The 23283-nt window shown below is 36.1% G+C and overlaps 1 protein-coding gene across 11 annotated transcripts in view; it reads left to right on the top strand.

Moving 5' to 3' along the window:
- Positions 1-23283, top strand: part of LOC309653649 (V-type proton ATPase subunit B-like) — a 248640-nt gene that overhangs the window by 153861 nt on the left and 71496 nt on the right. Inside the window, exon 3 of one of the 11 annotated variants that reach the window (XR_014259324.1) lies at positions 13515-13533. The exons of 9 other annotated variants lie outside the window; for them this stretch is intronic. Coding sequence is in view for 1 of the 2 variants with exons in the window: in XM_082478515.1 (XP_082334641.1) it covers positions 9736-9857 (122 nt within the window). In the remaining variant the exon portion in view is untranslated. Of the gene's footprint in view, positions 1-9735; positions 10166-13514; positions 13534-23283 lie in introns of those variants that run through there. One more of the 11 variants, XM_082478515.1, reaches the window with a different exon arrangement.

Genomic DNA, 23283 nt, shown 5'->3' with positions numbered 1-23283 from the left:
TTTAGAGAACCTGATGATTTTTTTCCTTAGAGTCGTTTTACTAACATGTTTCTCAAAGTGATTTGTTTTTGAATCATTTTCCCGGGTACAAGGTAGGCCCTCTCAACATGTCAATTTAAGTTATCTTTTATTTCCAGATAGTTTTCTTGCCTTACAGATTTAAATATCAATATTTATTTCTGTTGTGTTTCTTTTTCATTTCTAGTAACTCTAATTATATAAAGATCAGATTTTTTTTTCTTGCCTGCCTGGCATTTCGTCCACTTTCTCCTTAAACATTTTTACTTTTTTAAAAAAATCTCAGATGTATTCTCTTGGTTGTCTTCCTGCCTTTCCTCAAAGTCCCTTATTAAAATTTTATTCCAATCTGTACTCTCTTGGGCACCCTCTAATTTGTTCTTCCTTCCCTGGTGGACTTTGTCTTTTTCTTCAATTCCTTTTCTGAACTTGATTGACTTTCATTGAATTTTTTGTGTGTTTTGTCCTTTTTTGTCATTAGTTTTTAAAATTGCTGATTCAATGCATGCATTCAATGTTAAAAAACTTATTGTTTTAAAACTAATTGCTTGTTTATGAATATTTAATTCAATTTAGAAGTTTGTTACAGTATTCTTCTGCTCCCTTACTAATTTTTGGAAAGAATATCTATCACAGGAAATATTTTAATTTGAATTTTCTATTTACTTTTTGTAGTACTTTATGTTGAATTGAGTTAATTTTTTTTCAATCTTAGGCCTTTTGTTGATAATTTTCCTGGCGTAAGAGTGCCCTCTTTTACCAGTATTTTAAAATGCATTTAAAATTTTTGATTATGTTGGTAATGGTTGGGATGGTGGCAGGAAGAGAGGAGAGGTGGTGTGACATGTTTGTCTTTGGTTTCTGTAGGATCCTTAACTTTTACTGCTTCCTTTTTCTTCCTTCTTTCTTTTCACTGCCACCACTTCTCCATTTGGCAGATTCTCCCCCCAGAAGCAATGCTTCCCAAAGGCTAATACCTACAGTTCTGCTTACTTTCAAGCCCAATTCTTATAGCTGATGCCAGAAATTGACAATTCTTCAACTTGTGTTTAACATTTTGACACTTACTCTTGTAATTTCACTTTCTGGAAGTGATTTTTGTCTATCTTTATCTGCACCTTCTGTTCCACTCTTCTTTTTCACATAATCTCTTAAGTTCGCCTTCCCTCATTCTTCATGCCTGTAGACTTTTACCAGCCATGATGATACCGACCAGGGTTCTTGGCCTTCCTCAATAAATAGAAATTGACTAGCGGCCAGACAAGAAATTCAGGCAAGGCTTTATTGGGGCCCTTGCTGCAGCAGTGGGGAGCCAGAACAAGTTACAGGTTCCCTTGCTCACTTGCTCCCTTGGTGGGGGGGAAGTGAGCTGGTTCTTTATATGGGGTGAGCGTAGGGGGTGTCCAGGGGTCAGGCCAGAGGGGTAGCTTAAGTGTTTTGTCCACCCCTCTGGTGGTGTTGAGTGCAGGGGGCGTGCCCAGTACCCTGCTTTTGCTCCAGACACCCTGTTTTTTGCTCCTAGGTCTTCAGAAGTGACAGTAGGGAGGTTTTTTGTTCTTTTTGTATCTTTTGTCCGTAATTTGTCCCAACTGCGCATGCATGCAGTTATTTTTAGCCCCTTATAGTTTCTTTGCATTTTTTTGCTTGAGGAGAGGTTTGTCCAGGTGCAAGCATTGCAGCACTGCAGCAAAAGGTCCCAGGTCCCAGGCCTGTCTCAATGAGAGCCTCTTGAAATTTGCTTTTCATTTCTCTACTTGTAAATAATTAGAAGTTCGTGGTATTCTCTGTACCCTAGTATATCTAAAGCATGGCCAATAGTAATTTTATTAGTGTTCTTTATTTGTGTTGTTTTACTTGTCATTGTTGATCTTCTGGTTTGGAAGGTTGAAGAGATTCAGATTCAGGTGGTCACCATTACAGTCTGTAGCTGGACAGTTTCCCAGGCAAGGTTTTAAACAAGAAAATGGCAGTTTTAGAAGCTGAGCAGAGGCACTACTGCAAGATTGAAAGAGTGGAATTGGGGATCGCAGTAATTGTTCTGGTTGGTGAAGTGACTCACAATAAGTAAGTGGCAGTGGAATTTAGAAGTGAGGATGGATTCAAATTGCACTCAAAACGATAAGGACGAATTGTCAGTTTCTTAAATAAATTGTCTTGGGACTTCCCTGGTGGTCCAGTGGTTAAGACTCTATGCTCCCAATGCAGGGGGCCCAGGTTTGATCTCTGGTCAAGGAACTAGATCCCACATGCTGAAACTAAATATTCCTGCATGCCACAACTAAAGATCCTGCATGCTGCAACGAAGCTCCTGCACGCAGCAACTAAGACCTGGCACAGCCAAACAAACAAACAAATAAATAAATAAATATTTAAAAAATAAATTGTCTCTTTTTAAAAAATTGTTATGTATGGACTAAATTTTCTATTCATCGATAGCAAAATAATCATTTCATGGGTTAAGATAACCTCCTGCCAATGCACAGTAAAGATACCCACTGGTCATTGACCTTCAGGAAAATTCCAAAGGAAGCATTATATTTTTTTTTATTGAAGTATAGTTGATTTACAATGTTGTGTTAGTTTCAGGTGTACAGCAAAGTGATTCTTTTCAGATTCTTTTCCCTTACAGGTTATTACAAAATATTGAGTATAGTTCCCTGTGCTATATGGTAGGTCCTTGTTGATTATCTATTATATATATGGTAGTGTGTATATGTTAATTCTGAACTCCTAATTTATCCCTCCCCTCCTTTCCCTTTTGGTTCCATAAGTTTGTTTTCTATGTTTGTGGATCTATTTCTGTTTCATAAATAATTTCATTTGTATCTTTTTTTTTAGATTCCACATATAAGTGATATCAAATGATATTTATCTTTCTCTGTTTGACTTACTTCACTTAGTATGATAATCTCTCGGTCCATCCATGTTGCTGCAAATGGCATTATTTCATTCTCTCTTTATGACTGAGTAATATTCCATTGCATATAAATAGCACATCTTCTTTATCCATTCATCTGTTGATGGACACTTACGTTGTTTCCATGTCTTGGTATTGTTAATAGTGCTACTATGAACATTGGAGTGCATGTATCTTTTCAAATGAGACTTTTCTCTGGATATATGCCCAGGAGTGGGATTGCAAGATCACATGGTAACTCTATTTTTAGAGTTGGTCCATTCTCTAGGGCCAAAGAATCCCCATAAATGTTGATGATTTCTGGCCCCTCTTCGTGCAGATGGGTTCAGGGTGTCTGTACCTAGGCAGGTTCACACTCCTTCAGCATTTGTGTGGTCCTGGCATATGGGTCTTGAGATGAGTGAGCCTGGTGGACAAACGGCCATGTAGAGCAGCAGCAGTGTATTAATCAAGTTTTCATTTTCTGTATTTTGTGATGTTTTGACATCTTAAAAAGCTGTGTTGCCAGGGAGAGACTGCCCCACACTGGGCTAGCAAAGGGCTCTCTGGGAGCTTGTCTTTCATATGCAAATCAACCAGCCAGTCTGGGGTCTAGAGCCCCAATTACCCCATTTATCTAAATTACACACTAAGCCAATGTTTCCCCTGACCTAAAATGTCCCAGGGTCAGGTACCAGGCAACTAGGGACCACACCTATAGCCTAAAACCCACTAGAATTATTCAAACTAAGCAATCCTAAATTGTTTACTCTGCCCTCCCTTACATTTTCTGTCAAAATTCCAATAAACTCTCTGGCATAGGCTTTCTCCTTGTTCCTGCTTCTGCCTCCTGACCAAACCTGGTACTTACCCACTAGCCCTGTGTGGTGTTGCATGTCCTCTTCTTTCAGGAAATGTAACTAATGAGTTTCAGAGGCATTGGCCTCTCTGTATCATCACTTGGTCACCTCCGTAAATTAAATCCTGGACATAATTTTAGAACAGTTGGCACAGTGAGCAGAATGAATCAAGTGTTCAATGGACGGGTCACCTCTGGGCTGCTCTTGGCTTTCTAACTGATTTTACCACACAGCAAGTTCTGCCTAAGACGGCACTGTTAGTTCTTGGTGCATTTGCACTTTGGCTGCTGCCACTTTGTGCTGTGTCTACCATATGCTGTATTCCAACTTAAATTGTTATAGGATCTTGAAGGAGTAGTCCTTAAGGTCCTTCTCAGCTCCTTCTGTAACTTAAAGGTGCTATAGTATAGGTCTGAAAAGGCTATAATTCACTAGTTGGCACCTTAGCCAGGACAGATTCATCTCATCAGTCTCTTTTTGTCTGAGATCAACATACGTGCTTTTTAGGCTGGTGACCCTAGGACTGACTAGAATAACTAGTTAACATACAAGGCAGAGGTTTCTCCCAAAAGTGAGTGAGGAGAGGCTTCCTCCAATAGACTGTGTTGGGATGCCAGTCTGATCAACTAAGCGAACAATGGTGGACTGCAGTTTTGTTTTGTTTTCCATCTTCATTGAGAAATAATTAACATATAACATTGAGTGAGTTTAAGGTATACAATGTGATGATTTGCTACACATACATAATTGCAAAATGATTACCACAGTATGGTTAGTTAACTTTTCCATTCCTTCACACAGTTACCTTTGTGTGTGTGTGGTTAAGCCATTTAAGATCTACTCTCTTAGCAACTTTGAAGTATATGATACAGTATAGTTAACTGTAGTCACCATGCTGTACGTTAGATGACCAGAACTTATTCATCTTATAACTGGAAGTTTCCACCATTTGATCAACATCTCCCCATTTCCCCCAATTCCTAGACCTTGGCAACTACCATCCTACTCTGTTTCTGTGAGTTTCAGCTTTTTTACATTCCATGTATAAGTGATAGCACACAGTATTTGTCTTTCTGATTTATTTCACTTGGCATAATGCCCTCATGGTCAATCCATGTTGCTCAAAAGGCAAGATTTCATTCTTTTTCTTGGCTAAATAATATTCCATTGTGTGTATATCTATATATATAGATATATTTGTCACATCTTCTTTAACCATTCTTCTGTTGATGGACACTAAGGTTGTTTCCATATCTTGGCTATTGTGAATAATGCTTCAGTGAATATGGGAGTGCAGATATTTCTTTGAGATAGTAATTTTATTCCATTTCCTTTGGCTATATATCCAGAAGTGGGATTGCTGGATCATATGGTAGTTCTCTTTTTAATTTTTTGAGCATACTGTTTTGCATAATGGCTGTACCAATTTACATTCCCACCAACAGTGTACAAGCATTCCTTTCCCTCCACTTTTATCTTTTGTCTTTTTTATGATAACCATTCTAATAGGTTTGAAGTGATATCTTATTGTGGTTTTGATTTGTGTTTCATTAATGATTATTGATGTTGAGCATCTTTTCATACACCTGTTGGTCATTTATATGCGTTCTTCGGAAAACTGTCTATTTAGATCTTCTGTCCATTTTTTAATTGAATTGCTTGGTTTTTTGCTGTTGAGTTAAATGAATTTCTTATGTATTTTGGATATTAACCCCTTATTAGTCTGTTTACAAATATTACTCTCATTCCATATGTTGCCTTTTCATTTTGTGAATTGTTTCTTTGCTGTACAGAAGGTTTTTAGTTTGATGTAGTCCCATTTTTTAATTTTTGTTTTTGTTGTTTGTGCTTTTGATGTCATATCACTAAGACAAATGTCAAGGAGCTTCTACCCTATGTTCTCTTCTAGGAGTTTTACAGTTTCAGGTCTTATGTTTATGTCTTTAATCTATTTTGAGTTAATTTTTGTGAATGGTGTAAGTTAAGAGTCCAGCTTCATCTTCTACATGTGATATCCAGTTTTCCTAACACCATTATTTGAAGAGACTATCCTTTCCCCAGTGAGTATGCTTGGCTCCCTTGTCAAATAATAATTGACTGTATATGTGTGGGTTTATTTCCGGGCTGTCTACTCTGTTCCATTGTTTTATGTGTCTGTTTTTATGCCATACTCTTTTGATTACTATAACTTTGTAATAAGGTTTGAAAACAGGAAGTGTGGTAACTCCAGCTTTGTTTATTCTTTGTCAAGATTGCTTTGGTTTTTCGTGGTCTTTGTGGTTCCATTTGAATTTTAGGATTGTTTTTTCTATTTCTGTGAAAAATGCCATTGGAATTTTGATATGAATGACATTGAATCTGTAGATGGCCTTGGGTAATGTGGATATTTTAACAATGTTAATTCTTCTGATCCATGAACATGGGGTATCTTTCCATTTATTTGTGTCTGTCAAATTCTTTCATCAAAGTCGTATAGTTGCAGTGTACAGATCTTTTGCCTCCTTGGTTAAATTTGTTCCTAAGTATTTAATTATTTTGGATGCTATTATAAATAAGATTGTTTTCTTTATTTCTTTTTCAGATATTTGGTTGCTAGTGTATAGAAATACAATTGATATCTGGATGTTGATTTTTGTATCCTGGAACTTTACTGAATTTTAAAAATTAGTGCTAACAGTTTTTGATGGAGTCTTCAGGATTTTCTATCTATGAGACCATAAATCGGCAAACAGTTTTACTCCTTTCTTTCTGATTTTCATGCCTTTTATTCCTTATTTTTGCCTGACTTCTCTGGTTGGGACTTCTGGTATCATGTTGAATATGTGTGGTGCCACTCTGGGTACCCTTGTCTTGTTTTCTTGTTTCTGATCTTAGAGGAAAAGCTTTCACCCTTTCACTCTTGAGTGTGATTTTAGCTGTAGGATTGTTGAATATGACCTGTATTCTATACTCAATTTGTGAAGAGTTTTTTTTTTAATCATGAAAGGATATTTTGTTTCATCAAATGTTCTTTCCCCATCTATTGCGATGATTATATTATTTTTATCTTTCATTTTATTAGTGTGGTGTATCACATTTATTGATTTGCATATGTTGAACCATCCTTGCAGCACAGGGATAAATTCCACTTGATCATGGTGTATGATCCTTTTAATGTGCTGTTCAATTTTTTTCTATTGTTTTTCTGGTCTCTATTTCATTTGATTCTGCTCTGATTTTTGTTGTTTCCTTTCCTCTGCTAAATTTTGATGTAGTTTGTTCTTTTCTTTAAATTTTTTGATGTGTGAAGTTAGGTTGTTTATTTGAGATATTTATTTTTTCTTAACATAGTCATATATTGTTACAAACTTCTGTTAGAACTGCTTTTGCTGCTTCCCATAAGTTTTAGTGTGTTGTGTTTCCATTTTCATTTGTTTTAAGATATTTTATTTCTGTTTTGATTTCTTCTTTGACCCACTGGTTGTTGAAGAGTGTGCTGTTTAATTTCCACATATTTCTGAGTTTTTCCATTTTTCTCCTGTTAATTGATTTCTAGTTTCATACCATCATGGTTGGAAAAGTTGTTTGGTATCAATTCAGTCTTCTTAAACTTGCTGAGAATTGTTTTGTGAGCTAGCATATGATCTATCCTGGAGAATGTTCCATGTGCACTGGAGAAGAATATATATTCCACTGCTCTTGGATGGAATATTCTGCATATGTCTGTTAGGTCCATTTGGCCTAAAGTATAGTTTGAGTCCAGTGTTTCCTTATTGATTTTCTGTCTATATGGTCTGTTCATTGTTAAAAGTGGGATAGTAAAGTCTTCTACTATTATTGTATTGTTGTCTATTTCTGCCTTCTTCACTGTTAATATATTTGGGTGCTCCAATGTTGGGTGCATATGAATTTACGATTGTTATATTCTCTTGGTGAATCAACCCCTTTATCATTATGTAATGATCTTCTTTGTCTCTTGTTACAGTGTTTGAGTTAAAGTCTCTTTGTCAAAGATGCAGACATAGAGAATGGACTTGAGGACATGGGGAGGGGGAAGGGTAAGCTGGGAAGAAGTGAGAGAGTGGCATGGACATATATACACTACCAAATGTAAAATAGATAGCTAGTGGGAAGAAGGCACATAGCACAGAGAGATCAGTTCAGTGCTTTGTGTCCATCTAGAGGGGTGGGATAGGGAGGGTGGGAGGGAGATGCAAGAGGGAGGAGATATGCGGATGTATGTATATGTATAGCTGATTCACTTTGTTATACAGCAGAAACTACCACATCATTATAAAGCAATTATACTCCAATAAAAATGTTAAAAAAAATAAGTAAAGTCATTTGTCTGATATAAGTATAGCTATCCATGGTCTCATGTTGTTTGCATTTTCAGGAAATATTTTTTTTTCCCTTCACTTTCAGTCTGTATGTGTCTTTGAATCTGAAGTGAGTTTTCTGTAGGGAGCATTTAGTTGGATCTTTTTTAAAAAAAATCCAGCTCCTCTGCCTTTTGACTGGAGAATTTAATCCATTTATATTTAAAATAACTGTTGATGGGTAAGGGCTTACTAATGCCATCTTATTAATATTTTTCTGACTCTTTTGTAGTTCCATTGTTCTTTCTTCCTCTCTTGCTTTCTTTGTGAATTGATGATTTTCTGTAATGTTAGCTTTGATTCTTCTCTCTTTAACTGTTATGTATCTATTGTAGGTTTTTGCTATGTGGTTACCATGAACCTTACATAAAACATAGATGTAACATTTTATTTTAAGTTGATGACAACTTAACTTCAATTGCATACCAAAATGCTACCCTTTTACTCCCCCACCCCACATTTTATGTTTTTGATGTCAAAATTTACCTCTTTGTATATTGTATATTTTTACAAATTATTATTATTGTCATTTTTAATAATTTTGTCCTTTAACCTTTATAGTAAAGTGATTAACACAACACTGTATTACAGTATTACAGTATTCTGAATTTGTCTATATACATACCTTTACCAGAATGTTTTATATTTTCATATGTTCTCATGTTAGTAATTACCGTCATTTCCTTTCAGCTTGAAGAAATCCTATCAGCATTTTTTGTGAGGCATGTCTAGGGTAGAATAGCTCCCTCAGCTTTTGTTTGAGAACAAACATCTCTTCTTCGTTTCTGAAAGATAGCTTTGCTGGATAAACTTCTTTGGCAGTGTTTCTCTTTCTGCGCTTTGAATTTTTCATCCCACTCTCTCCTCGCTTGAAAGGTTTCCACTGAGTATACACTGATAGCCTTAATGGGGGTTCCTTTATTATGTGAGGGTTTGTTTTTCTCTTGACAGTTTTAAAAATTCTCTCTTTGTCTTTGATTTTACACAGTTTTTGAATAGTGTGTCTTTGAGAAGATCATTTTGGGTTGATATTTGGTGTTGACCTATTAGCTTCATGAACTTATATGTCCAAATCTTCTCTCCCCAGATTGGGAAGGTATCAGCCATTCTTTCTTTCTTTTTTGGCTTAAAAGAGCAGAAATTTATTTTCTCACAGTTTTGGAGGCCAGAAGTCCAAAATCAAGGTGTTTGCAGGGCCACGATCTCTCTGGAGACTCTAGAAAAGATTCCTTTCCTTGCAATTTCCAACTTCAGTGAATGGCTGTTGGCATTCCTTGGCTTGTGGCTGCTCACTCCAATCTCTGCCTCCATTTTCACATGGTCTTTCTCCTCCTTTCCGTCTGTGTCTTCTCCTCTTATTATAAGGACACTTGTCATTAGATTTAGGGCCCACCTGGATAATCTAGAATGATTGCAAATTAGTTTTTGATATAATTACATATGCGAAGACCCTTTTCCAAAATAATGTCACACTAACAGGTTCCAGGGATTAGAACATGGACATATTCAGTGGGGGCACCATTTAATTCATTATACCCAATGTGTGGTGCCCTTCCAAGTGGCAGGGAAGCATTTGTCACGCACACATTGAACTTTCCTACAGGTGCCCACATCCTATTCTCAAACTTGCCAAGTACCCAGATGGGTTTCTGTGATGCCAGCAAACCCAGACAGGATGCAGAGTGGGACCCAGACACAGCTTTGTTTCATGTTAGCTTTCAGTGATGTCTCTTTTTTTTCCTTTCTTTTTTTTAACCTTTCTTTTTTATTGCGTTAAGTATATATCTAACATAAAGTTTACCATATTAATAATTTGTAAGCATTCAGTTCAGTGGTACTAAATACATTCACATTGTTGTGCAGCCATCTCCACCATCCATCCTTATAACTCTTTTCATTGTAAATCTGAAACTGTATACTTATTAAACAACTCAACTTCTCCATTCCCCCAGCCTCTGGCAACCACCATTATATGTTCTGTCTTTTTGATTTTGACTACTGTAAATGCCTCATATCAGTGGACTCATACAGTTTTTGTCTTTTTGTTACTGGTTTATTTCACTTAACATAATGTATTCAAGGTTTGCCTATGTTGTAGCATATTACAGAATTTCCTTCCTAAAAAGGAAGTTTTTAGAATAAAACAATGAAATATTCCATTGTAAGTATATACCACATCTTGCTTATTCATTCCTCATTTGATGGGCACTTGAGTTACATCCATGTTTTAAATAATATGAATAATACTTCTAGGAATGTGAGTGTACAAATATCTCTTCAAGACCCTGCTTTGTTTTTGGTATATACCCAGAAGTGGAATTTCTAGGTAATATGGTAATTCTACTTTTAATTTATTGAGGAACCTCCACACTTTTTTCCATTGTAGCTGTACCATTTTAAATTCCCACTGACAGTGCACAAGGGTGCCAATTTCACCACATCATTGTCAGTACTCGTTGTTCTCTAAGAAGTCATTACCGAATCAAATATCATGAAGCTTTTGTCTTGTGTTTTCTTCTAAGAGTTTTGTTGTTTTAGGTCTTATATTTATGTTCTTGATCTATTTTGAGTCAATTCTGTATATGGTGTTAGGTAGGGATCAAATGTCATTCTTTTGTATGCGTATATCCATTTTCAACAGCACCATTTGTTGGAAAGACAACCCTTTACCCATTAAATAGTCTTGGTATTCTTGTCAAAAATCATTTGATTGTATATGTATTTATTTCTGGTCTCTGTATTCCACTCCATTGCTCTATATGTCTGTCTTTATGCCAATACTATATTGTTTTGATTACTATAGCTTTGTAATAGGTTTTGAAACCAAGAAGTGTGAGTCCTCCAGTTTTGTTTTTTTCAAGATTTTTCTGGGCTGTCTGAGGTCCCTTGAAATTCCATATGAATTTTAGGCTAGATTTTTTTCTATTTTTGCAAAAATATCTTTGGGATATTGATAAGTATTACATTGAATCTGTGGATAACTTTGGGTAATAGTGACATTTTAACAATATTAAGTCTTTCAATCCATGAACCTGGGATGTATTTCCATTTATTTATGTCTTCTTTTATTTCTTTTAGCAATATTTTGTAGTTTTCATTTTGCAAATCTTTCACTTTTTTTAAAAAATTAATTAATTTATTTTTGGCTGTGTTGGGTCTTCGTTTCTGTGTGTGGGCTTTCTCCAGTTGCGGCAAGCAGGGGCCACTCTTCATCACTGTGCATGGGTCTCTCACTGTCGTTGCTTCTCCCGTTGCAGAGCACAGGCTCCAGACGCGCAGGCTCAGTAGTTGTGGCTCACGGGCTTAGTTGCTCCACGGCATGTGGGATCTTCCCAGACCAGGGCTCGAACCTGTGTCCCCTGCATTGGCAGGCAGATTCTTAACCACTGCACCACCAGGGAAGCCCCAAATCTTTCACTTTTGTGGTTAAGCTAATCCTTAAGTATTTTATTCTTCTTGATACTATTGTAAATGGGTTTAAAAATTTTTTTTCTTTTTCAAATTGCTCACTGCTTGTGCATAGAAATGCAACTGATTTTTGTGTGTTGACTTTATATCCTGCCACTTTGCTGAATTCATTTATTCTAACATTTTTGATGTGGAATCTTAGGGTTTTCTAGATATAAGATCATATTAATTGCAAACAAAGATAATTTTAGTTCTTCCTTTCCAATTTAGAAGCTTTTAATTTCTTTTTCTTGCCTAATTGCTCTGGCTAAAACTTCCAGTACTATGTTGAATAGACGTGGTGAAAGTGGGCATCCTGGCCTTGTTCCTGATCTTAGAGGAAACGCTTTCAGTTTTTCACCATTAAGAATTATGATGGCTGTGGGTTTTTCATGTATAGCTTTTATTATGTGGAGGTACTTTCTTTCTATTCCTATTTTGTTGAGGGTTTTAATCATGAAAGGCTGTTGAATTTTGCTAAATGACTTTTCTGCATCATTCAGATGTTCATGTGTTTTTTCTTTCATTTTGTTGATGTGGCATATTGGTTGATTTTTGTTTGTTGAAGCATCCTTGAATTCCAGGAATAAATCCCAATTGGTCATGGGGTAAAGTTCTACCAATATATGCTAAATTCTGTTCACTAGTATTTTCTTGAGGATTTTTGCACCAATGTTTGTAAAGGATATTGATCTGTAGTTTTCTTATAGTGTTTGTCTTGCTTTAGTATCAGGGTTATTTTGGCCTCACAGAATGAATTAGGATGTGTTTCCTCCTCTTCAATTATTTGGAAAAGTTTGAGAAGGATTAGTGTTCTTCTTTAAATGTTTGGTATAATTTGCCAGTGAAGCCATCAGGTCCAGGGCTTTTCTTTTTTGGAAGATTTTTGATTATTGATTCAGTCTCCTTACTACTTACAGTTCTGATTGTCTGTATCTTTTTGGGGGGAGAGGTGTATGAATTTACCTCTAGACACCTTTTTGTTTGTTTGTTTTTGGCTGTGCTGCATGCCTTGCAGGATCTCAGTTCCCTGACCAGGGACTGAACCTAGGCCATGGCAGTGAAAGCACCAAATCCTAACCACTAGACCGCCAGGGAATCCCCCCCCCCGTTTTTTTTTTCGTTTTTTTTTGTTGCGATATAGTTGATTTACAATATCATACTGGTTTTAAGTGTACAACATAGTTATTAAACATATTTACAGATTATACTCCATTTATAGTTATTTTAAAATATTGGCTATATTACCTGTGCTGTACAATATTCTTGTAGCTTATTTATTTTATACATATTAGTTTGTATCTCTTAATCCCCTACCTTAATCTATCCCCTCCCCTCTTCTCTCTAGGTAGGTAATCACTAGTTTCTTAGTGATTAGGTAATCACTAGTTTCTTCACTAGTTTCTTCTCTGTATCTGTGCATATATTTCTGTTTTGTTATTTTCATTCATTTGTTTTATGTTTAGATTCCATGTAACAGTGATAACACACAGTATTTGTTTTTCTCTGTCTGACTTACTTCACTTACTTCATAATACACTCCAGCTCTATCCATGTTGTTGCAAATGGCAAGATTTCATTCTTTTCTATGGGTGAGTAATATTACATTGTATACATATGCCATATTTTCTTTATCCATTCATCTGTTGATGGACACTTAGGTTGCTTCTGCATCTTGGCTATTGTAAATAATGCAGCTATGAATATAGAGGTGCATGTTATCTTTTAAAATTAGTGTTTCCCTTTTCTTGGGATATATACCCAGGAGTGGAATTGCTGGATCATATGGTAGCTCTATTTTTTATTTTTTGAGGAACTGCCATACTGTTTTCCACAGTGGCTGCACCAATTTACATTCCTACCAACAGTGTACAAGGGTTCCCTATATTCCACATCCTCGCCAACATTTGTTACTTGTGTTTTTTTTGCTGATAGCCATTCTGACAGGTGTGAGGTGATATAGAAAACATCAATGAAGCTAAAAGCTGGTCTTTGAAGAGGTAAACAACGTTGATAAAACTTTAGCCAGACTCATCAACAAAAAAGGAAGAGGGCCCAAATCAATAAAATCAGAAAAGAAAAAGGAGAAGTTACAACCGATGCCAGAGAAATACAAAAGATCATAAGAAACTACTGCAAACAACTATTAAAGTGGACATTAAAATGGACAATCTAGAAGAAATATGCAAATTCTTAGAAATGTACAGTCTCCCAAGACTGAACCAGGAAGAAATTACCAGTAGTGAAATCGAATCAGTAATTTTAAAACTCCCAACAAACAAAAGTCCAGGAACAGATTGCTTCACAGGTGATTCTACCAAACATTTAGAGAAGACTTAACACTCATCCTTCTCAAACTATTCCAAAACCTGCAGAGGAAAGAAGACTTCCTAACTCATTTTATGAGGCCACCATCACGCTGATGCCAAAACCAGACTAAGATATCACAAGAAAATTACAGGCGAATATCACTGATGAACATAGATGCAAAAATCCTTAATAAAATATTAGCAAACTGAATCCAACAATACATTAAAGGGTTCACACACCATGATCAAGTGGGATTTACTCCAGGGATGCAAGGATTTTTCAATATCCACAAATCAATCAATGTGATACACCATATTAACAAATTGAAGATTAAAAAACATATGGTCCTCTCAATTAATGCAGAAAAAGCTTTTGACAAAATTCAACATCCATTTATGATAAAAACTCTCCAGAAAGTGAACTTAGAGGGAACATACCTCAACATAATAAAGGCCATATATGACAAACCCACAGCTAACGTCATACTCAATGGTGAAAAGCTGAAGACATTTCCTCTAAGATCAGGAACAAGACAAAACCACCCACTCTCACCACTTTTATTTAACATAGTATTGGAAGTCATTCTGGTTTTGATTACATTTCTCTAAAGGTTAGTGATTTTGAGTATCTTTTCATGTACCTATTGGCCATGTGTATTTCTTCTTTGGAAAAATGTCTATTGAGGTCTTTGGCCCATTTTTTAATCAGATTATTTGTTTTTTTAGTATTGTACAAGCTGTTTATATATTATGGATATTAACTGCTTATCAGTCATATCATTTGCAAATATTTTCTCCCATTCAGTATGTTATATTTTTGTGTTTTTTTGTCATTTTGTTTTGTAGATGATTTTCTTTGCTGTGCAAATGCTTTTAAGTTTAATTAGGTCCTATTTGTTTATTTTTGCTTTTATTTCCATTGCCTTAGGAGACATATGCAAAAAATTATTGCTACTATTTATGTCAAAGAGTGTTCTGCCTATGTTTTCTTCTAGGAGTTTTATGGTCTGTAGTCTTATGTTTAATTATTTAATTTGTTTTGAATTTATTGTATATGGTGTGAGAAAAAGTTCTGATTTCATTCTTTTATATGTAGATGTCCAGTTTTACAAGCACCACTTATTGAAGAGACTGTCTCTTCTCCATTAAATATTCTTGCCTCCTCTATCATTGATTAATTGACCACAAGTATGTGGATTTATTTCTGGGCTTCCTATTCTGTTCCATTGATCTCTGTGACTGTTTTTGTGCCAGTACCATGCTCTTTTGATTACTGTAGCTTTATAGCATATTCAGAAGTCAGGGAGTGTGATAACTCCAGCTGTGTTCTTCTTTCTCAAGATTGTTTTGGCTATTTAGAGGTCTGTTGCATTTTCATACAAATTTTTAAATTATTTGTTCTAGTTTTGTGAAAAATTTCATTGTTACTTTGATAGGGATTGCATTGAATCTGTAGATTGCCTTGGATAGTATGGTCATTGTCACAATATTAATTTTTCCAATCCATGAACATGATATATCTTTCCATTTGTTTGTATCATCTTCTATTTCTTTCATTAGTATCTCACAGTTTTCCACACACAGGTCTTTTACATACTTAGGTAGTTTTATTTCTAGGTACTTTTTTGTTTTTGATGTGATTGTAAATGGGATTGTTTCCTTAATTTCCCTTTCTGATATCAACAGATATCAACAGATTTCTGTATATTATTTTTGTATTCTGCAACTTTACTGAATTCATTGATGAGCTCTAGTAGTTTTTTCATGATGCCTTTAGGATTTTCTATGTATATTATCATGTTATCTGCAAACAGTGACAGGTTTACTTCTTCTTTTCCAATTTGGATTCCTTTTCTTTCTTTCTTTTTTCTGATTGCTGTGGCTAGGTCTTCTAATACTATGTTGAATAAAAGTGGCAAGAGTGGACGTTTTTGTCTTGTTCCTGATCTTAGAGGAAAAGCTTCCAGGTTTTCACCATTGAGTATGACATTAGCTGTGGGTTTGTCATATATGGCCTGTATTATGTTGAGGTGTGTTCCCTGTAAGTTCACTTTCTGAAGTTTTAATCATAAATGGATGCTGAATTTTGTCAAAAGCTTTTTCTGCATTAACTGAGATAACCATATGTTTTTTACTATTCAATTTGTTAATATGGTGCATCATATTGATTTATTATCAGATATTGAACCATCCTTGTATCCCTGGGATAAATTCCACTTGGCCATGGTGTATTATCCTTTTAATGTATCATTGAATTTGGTTTGCTAAAATTTTATTAAGGATTTTTGCATCTATGTTCATCAGTGATATTGGTCTGTAATTTTCTTTTTTTGTGATATCTTTCTCTGGTTTTGTTATCAGGGTGATGTTGGCTTCATAGCATGAGTTTGGAAGCCTTTCTTCCTCCTCAGGTTTTGGAATAGTTTGAGAAAAATAAGTGTTAACTCTTCTCTAAATGTTTGGTAGAATTCGCCTGTGAGCCATCTGTTCCTGGACTTTTGTTTGTGGGAGTTTTAAAATTACTGATTCAATTTCATTACTGGTAATTGGTCTGTTTATGTTTTCTGGGAGATTACACATTTCTAGGAATTTGTTTCTTCTAGGTTGTCCATTTTGTTGGACAAATACATATTTGTAGTAATTGCTTAAGATTCTTTTTATTTCTGTGGTGTTGGTTATAACTTCTTTTTCATTTCTAATTTTATTGATTTGTGCCCTCTCTTTTTCTTGATGAGTTTGAGTAAAGGTTTATTAATTTTGTTTATGTTTTCAAAGAACCAGTTCTTAGTTTCATTGTTTCATTTTCTGTTTTATTAGTTTCATTTTATTAGTTTTCTGTTTTGTTTCATTTTCAGTTTCATTTTCTGTTTTATTAGTTTCTATACTACTTATTTCTGCCTTGATCTTCTACTACATTTGGGTTTTGTTTGTTCTTCTTGTCCTGGTTCCTTTAGGTGTAAGGTTAGGTTGTTTATCTGAGATTTTTCTTGTTTTCCAAGGTAAGCTTGTGTCATTCTAAACTTCCCTCTTAGAAGTGCTTTTGCTGTGTCCCATTGATTTTGGATCGTTGTGTTTTTGTTTTCATTTGTCTCCAGGTGTTTTTAAAACTTTCTTCTTTGATTTGTTCAGTGATCCATTGGTTGTTTAGTAGCATATCACATGTTTGCGTTTTTTGCGGTTTTTTTCTTATAGTTGATTTTTAGTGCCATAGCCTTATGGTGTGAAAAGACGCTTGATATGATTTCAATTTTCTTAAATGTACCAAGACTTGTTTTGTGGTCCAGCATGTGATCTACCCTGAAGAATGTTCCATGTGCACTTGAAAAGTATGTGTATCCTGATGCTTTGGGTTGGAATGGTCTGTATATATCCATTAAGTCTATCTAGTCTAATGTGTCATATAAGTCCTGGAGGCCTGGATTTTCATACTGATTTTCTGTCTGGATGATCTGTTGATGTAAGTGAGGTGTTAATGTCCCCTAATATTATTGTGTTACTGTCAATTTCTCCTTTTATATCTGTTAATACTTGCTTTAGTTAATTAGATTGTCTCATATTGGGTGCATATATATTTACAATTGTTATTCTTTTTGGATTGCTCCCTTGATCGTTATGAAATGTCCTTTTTTGTTTCTTGTAACAATCTTTGATTTAAAGTCTATTTTGTCTGATATAAGTATTGCTACCCCATCTTTCTTTAGGTTTCCATTGGCCTGGAATACTTTTTTACATCCTTTCATTTTCAGTCTGTGTGTCTTTAAATCTGAAGTGAGTTTCTTGTAGGTAGCATGTACGTGGGTATTGTTTTTATATCCATTCAGTTACTCTATATATTTTGATTAAAGCATTTAGTCCATTTATGTTTAAAGTAATTATTGATATGTATGCACTTATGGCCATTTTGTTAATTGTTTTGGGTTGTTTTGTGGTTCTTTTTTGTTTTTTTTTCTTATTTTCTCTCTGCTCATGTTATCTGATGACTGTCTTTAGTGTTCTATTTTGATTCCTTTCCTTTTTCTGGGCATGTGTCAATTATAGATTTTTGTTTTATGGTTACCACAAGTTTTGTATATAGAACTCTATATGTATAAATGATTTTTAAAATTTGTTGATCTCTTAATTTCAAACACTTTTAAATTACTCTGCATTTTTACCCTCTTCTCACGATAACTGTTTTTGACATCATATTTTACATCTAATTTTTTGTGTATCCCTTAAGTTCTTATTGTTGGTCTAGCCTTTCATAATTTCATGTTTCTAGTGTCACCTTTTCTTTTTTGTTTAGAGAAATCCTTTAAACATTTCTTGTAAAGCTGGTTTAGTGGCGCTGAACTCTTAGGTTTTGCTTGTCTGTAAAACTTTTTAAATCTCTCCATCAAATCTGAATGAGAGTCTTGCTGGGTAGAGTATTCTTGGTTGTAGGTTTTTCCCTTCATCACTTTAAATATATCATGTCATTCCCCTTGAGGTCTGCAGAGTTTCTGCTGAAGTCAGCTGATAGCTTTATGAATGTTTCCTTGTATGTAACTCGTTGCTTTTCCCTTGCTGCTTTTAATATTCTCTCTTTATCTTTATTTTTTTGCCATTTTAGTTACAATTTGTCTTGGTGTGGTCCTCTTTGGGTTGATCCTGTTTGGGACTCTGATTCCTGGACTTGAATGTCTGTTTCCTTTCCCAGGTTAGAGAAGTTTTCTGCAGTTATGTCTTCAAATACATTCTCTGCCCCTTTCCCTCTTCTCCATCTGGGACCTCTATAATGTGAATGCTGGTACATTTGATGTTGTTCTAGAGGTCTCTTAGACCATCTAATTTTTTTTTGCTCCTTTTTCGTTTCTCTGTTCAGCATCAGTGATTTCCACTACTCTGTCTTCCAGCTCACTGATCCATTCCTCTGTATCATTTATTCTACTGATGATTCCTTCTAGTGTATTTTTCATTTTGGTTACTGTATTCTTCATCTCTCTTTGATTGTTCTTTATGTTTTCTAACTCTTTGTTAAAAATGTCTATTTCTTCTCACTCTGTTCATCCGTTTTTCTCTTCTCTTCTTTGATCATCTTTACGATTGTTACCTTGAACTCTTTCTTGGGTAGATTACTTATCTCCACTTGGTTTTTCTTCTGGGTTTTTAATCTTGTGCCTTCATTTGGAATATGTTCCTCTGTCACCTCATTTTGCCTAACTTCCTGTTTTTATTTCTGTTTATCTGTTAAGTTGGTTACATTTCCCAACTTTGGAGAAGTGGCCTTTTGTAGGAGACATCCTATGCATCCCAGCGGTGTGCTCCCCTCTGGTCACCAAAGCTATATGCTCTAGGGCCGCTGCCTATGTGGGCTGCATTGGTCCTTCTGTTGTGTTGGGCTGACTACTAATGGGCAGTCTAGTAGGCTTGGCTGGCCCCCGGTATGGTTGGTTGCCAAGCCCTACCTTGTGTGGAAGCTGCCAGCTTCTGGTTGGCAGGGCCAGGTCATGAGGCAGCTAGTTGCTGAACCCTGGGGGATTCCAGGGCTAGTGCTGGCTTCCTGGCGGGTGGAGTCAGTGTCCAGGTGATCCTGAGCCTGTGCTTACCCTCTGATGGGTGAAGCCAGGCCCTAGGGTTAATGCTGGGACATGGAGTTTGGCTGCAGGGCCCAGGGTTCCCAGAGCTGGTGTTGGACTGCTGGTGGGTTGAGCTGGTTCTGACACAGCTGATTTCAGGGTTTGGGGTGTCCTGAAGCTTGTGGTGGCTGGAAGCTGGATGCAGCTGGGGCCCACCCGGTCTGAGAGCTGGTGCAGCCTTGCTGGTATGTGAGCTGGGTCCATAGGCTGCAGGAGTACAGTTGCCGTGGGGTCAGTGTCCACCTGCTGGTGGGTGAGGTTGGTCCCAAAGCTAAAGCAAGCTTGCTGACGGCCAGGGCTGGGGATTCTCTGGCTGGTGCCTGCATTCTGGTGCACACAGCTCGGTCCCAGTGTCTCTGACTGCAGGGCATTGGGGGTCCTAGGTTTAGTGTCTGTGCACTTGTGTGGGAAACCAGGCTCTGGGCCATCTGGAGGGCAGGTCCATGTCCAGGGTTAGCTATGGGCTATGGGGTTCTTAAGGCAGCCTGTCTGCTGGTGGGTGGGGCTGTGTCCTGCGCAGTTAATACTTTGCCTGAGGCATCCCAGTGCTGGTGCCTACAGGCTGTTGGATGGGCAGGGGGTGGAATTGGAGGTTGGTTCTTGAGGCTAATAAGCTAGAGGGAGTATTCCATAATGGTGCTTATCAGTACTGGTGTCCATGTAGTAGAATGAGCTCTCAAAAGTAGTTTCTGTCAATGTTTGTATTCCCAGGGTGAGCTCCACTTGCCTCCTGCCTCTCTAGGAGACTCTCCAAGATCAGCAGGTAGGTCTGACCCAGGCTCCTTTCAAATTACTGCTTCTGCCTTGGATCTTGTAGCATGTGATTTTGTGTGTGCCCTTTAATAATGGAGTCTCTATTTCCCACAGCCCTCTGGGTCTCCCAAAGTTAAGCCCTACTGGCCTTCAAAGCCAAATGTTCTGGGACCCCCAGGTTGAGGAGTCTGATGTGGGGCTCAGACCCCTCACTCCTTGGAGATAACCTCTTCAATTATAATTATTCTCCAGTTTGTGGGTCACCCACCCTTGGGTATGGGTCTTGACTATACCACCACTTAACCCCTTCTACCACCTAGTTGTGGTTCCTTCTTCATATCTTTCTTTGTAGAAGCTCTTTTCTGGTAGGTTCTGGTCTTTTTGATAGGTGTTCTGTAAATAATTTAAATTTTGGTGTGCCTATGAGAGTGGGTGAACTCAGAGTCTTTATACTCTACCATCATGGCTGATCCTTTTCAGATTGTTCTTTTTGTGTGTGATGTAGTCTTGGTAGGTTTTGTTTTTCTAGGGATTTTTCCATTTTATGTGTGTTATCCAATTGGTTCACATAAAATTGTTCATAGTTCTCTCTTGTAATCCTTTTTATTTCTGTAGGTTTAGGAGTATTGTCCCCACTTTCGCTTTTGATTTTAGCAATCTGAGTCTTCTATTTTTCAGTCCATCTAGCTAAAGATTTGTCAATTTTGTTGACCTTTTGCAAAGAATCAACTTTTGGTTTCATTGATTATCTCCATTTTTCTATTCTCTATTTCATTTACCTATGCTCTAATCTTTAGTATTTCCTTCCTTCTGCTAGGTTTGGATTTAGTTCATTCTTTTTGTAGTTCCTTAAAGTTGTAAAGTTAGATTGTTGATTCAAGAAATTTCTTTTTTAATTTAACAAATTTCCCTCTTACCACGACTTTTGCTGCATCCATAGGTTTTGGTATGTTTTGTTTTCTTTTCATTTATCTCTAAGTATTTTCTGATTTCCTTGTGATTTCTTCTTTGATTCACTGATTACTTAAAAGTGTATTATTTAATGTCCACAGTTTTGTGAATTTTCCAGTGTTCTTTATGTTATTGATTTCTAACTTCATTCCATTGTGGTCAGAGAAGATATTTTGTATGATACTTATCTTTTTAAAATCTTGAGAATTGATTTGTTGCCTGTCATATGGTCTACCCTGGCATATGTCCTATGTGCACTTGAAAAAAACGTGTGTGCAGTTGTTGTTGGAAGGAGTGTTCTGTATATGTCTATTAGATATAAATGGTTTATTGTGTTAAGTTCTCTATTTCCTTACTTGTCTTCTGTCTGGCTGTTCTATCCTTTATTTAAGAGCAGGATTAATATCGCCAACTATTACTACAGAATTGTCTATTTCTCCCTTCTATTCAGTCAGTTTTAGCTTCATGTATTTCAATGGTCTGTCATTAGGTGCATAATTGTTTATAATTGTTACATCTTGCTGCATTGGGCCTTTATTAATATATAGTAGCCTTCATTATTTCTTGTAAACTTTTTTGATTAAAGTATATTTAGTTTGATATAAGTATAGCCACTCCTGCATTCTTTTAGTTACTGTTTGCATGGAATATCATTTTCCATCCTTTCATTTTCAAACTGTTTGTGTTTTTGGATCTCAGGTGAGTCTTGTAGACAGCATATAGGTGGGTAATGTATTTTTATCTCTTCTGCCAATCTCTATCTTTTGGTTGGAGAATTTAATCCATTTACCTTTAAAGTAATTACTGGTAAGCAGGGACTTACTTCTGTAATTGTACTAATGTTTTCTATATGCCCTACAGCTTTTTCATTCCTCATTGACTACATTCCTGACTTCTTTTGCGTTTAGTTGGGTTTTCTCACAGTGAGATGTTTAAATTCCTTGTAAATTTTCTTTTGTTTATAATCTGTAGGTATTTTCTTTGTGGTTGCCATGGGGATTACATTTAATCATAAAGTTATAACATGCAAATTTGAATTTATAGCAGCTGAACTTCAATAACATATAAAAACTCTGCTCCTTTACAACTCCATTCCCATCCCTTTTGGTTGTAGATATCACAAAATTACATCTTTATACATTGTGTGCCCCCAAACAAATGATTTAAATGCATTAGTCTCCTGAGTTATATAGAAAATAAGGTACAGTAATAATAGCTTTTATGTTAATTTTTTTTAAACATATTAATTTTTGTTTTTTGTTTTTTTTTAGCAAACAAAAAATACAGTTATAGACCATTGTTAAAAAAGTACTGGCTCTTGGGACCTCCCTGGCAGTCCAGTGGTTAATACTTTATGCTTCCACTGCAGGGGCCATAGGTTCAAACCCTGGTCAGGGAACTAAGATTCTGCATACTGCGTGACACAGCCAAGAAATTTTTAAAAAGTATACTACTGGCTCTTATAATTGCCCCTGTATTTACCTTTATAGATATCTTTATTTCTGTATATGGCTTCAAATTATTGTCCAATGTCCTTTTGTTTCACCTTGCAGACTCCCTTGAGCATTTTTTTCAGGCAGATCTAATGGTCACAGACTCACACAGCTTTTGTTTATCTGGGAAAATCTTGATTTATCCCTCACTTTTCAAAGACAGTTCTGCCTAAATTGGATTCTGCCTGAATTTAGGATTCTGAATTGACAGGTTTTTTTTTTTTTCTTTTAGCACTTTAAATACAAGCCCACTGTCTTCTGGACTCCAAAATTTCTGATGAGAAATTTGCCACTAATCTTGTTGAGGATCCCTAGTATGTGATGCCTAGTATTCACTTCTCTCTTGCTCCCCTCGTGATTTGCTCTTTGTGTTTGTCTTCCAAATATTTGATTATAATGTGTCTCGATGGGGGTCTTATTTTATTTCATTGTGGGTCTCTTGGAGTTCATTGAATTTCTTGACTGTTTACATTCATGACTTTCATCAAATTAGGAAGTTTTCAGCCACTATTTCTTCACATATTCTCTCTGCCCCTTTTTCTCTCTTCTCCTTCTGGGGCTTGCATGATGTGTATGTTGGTCTTTCTGTTGGTGTCCCATA

Source organism: Balaenoptera physalus (genome assembly GCF_965194825.1).
Source record: "Balaenoptera physalus genome assembly, contig: HAP1_SCAFFOLD_752, whole genome shotgun sequence".
NCBI lineage: Eukaryota > Metazoa > Chordata > Mammalia > Artiodactyla > Balaenopteridae > Balaenoptera > Balaenoptera physalus.
Note: the sequence above shows the minus strand (reverse complement) of the source record. Positions and strands in the feature narration are given on the sequence as shown.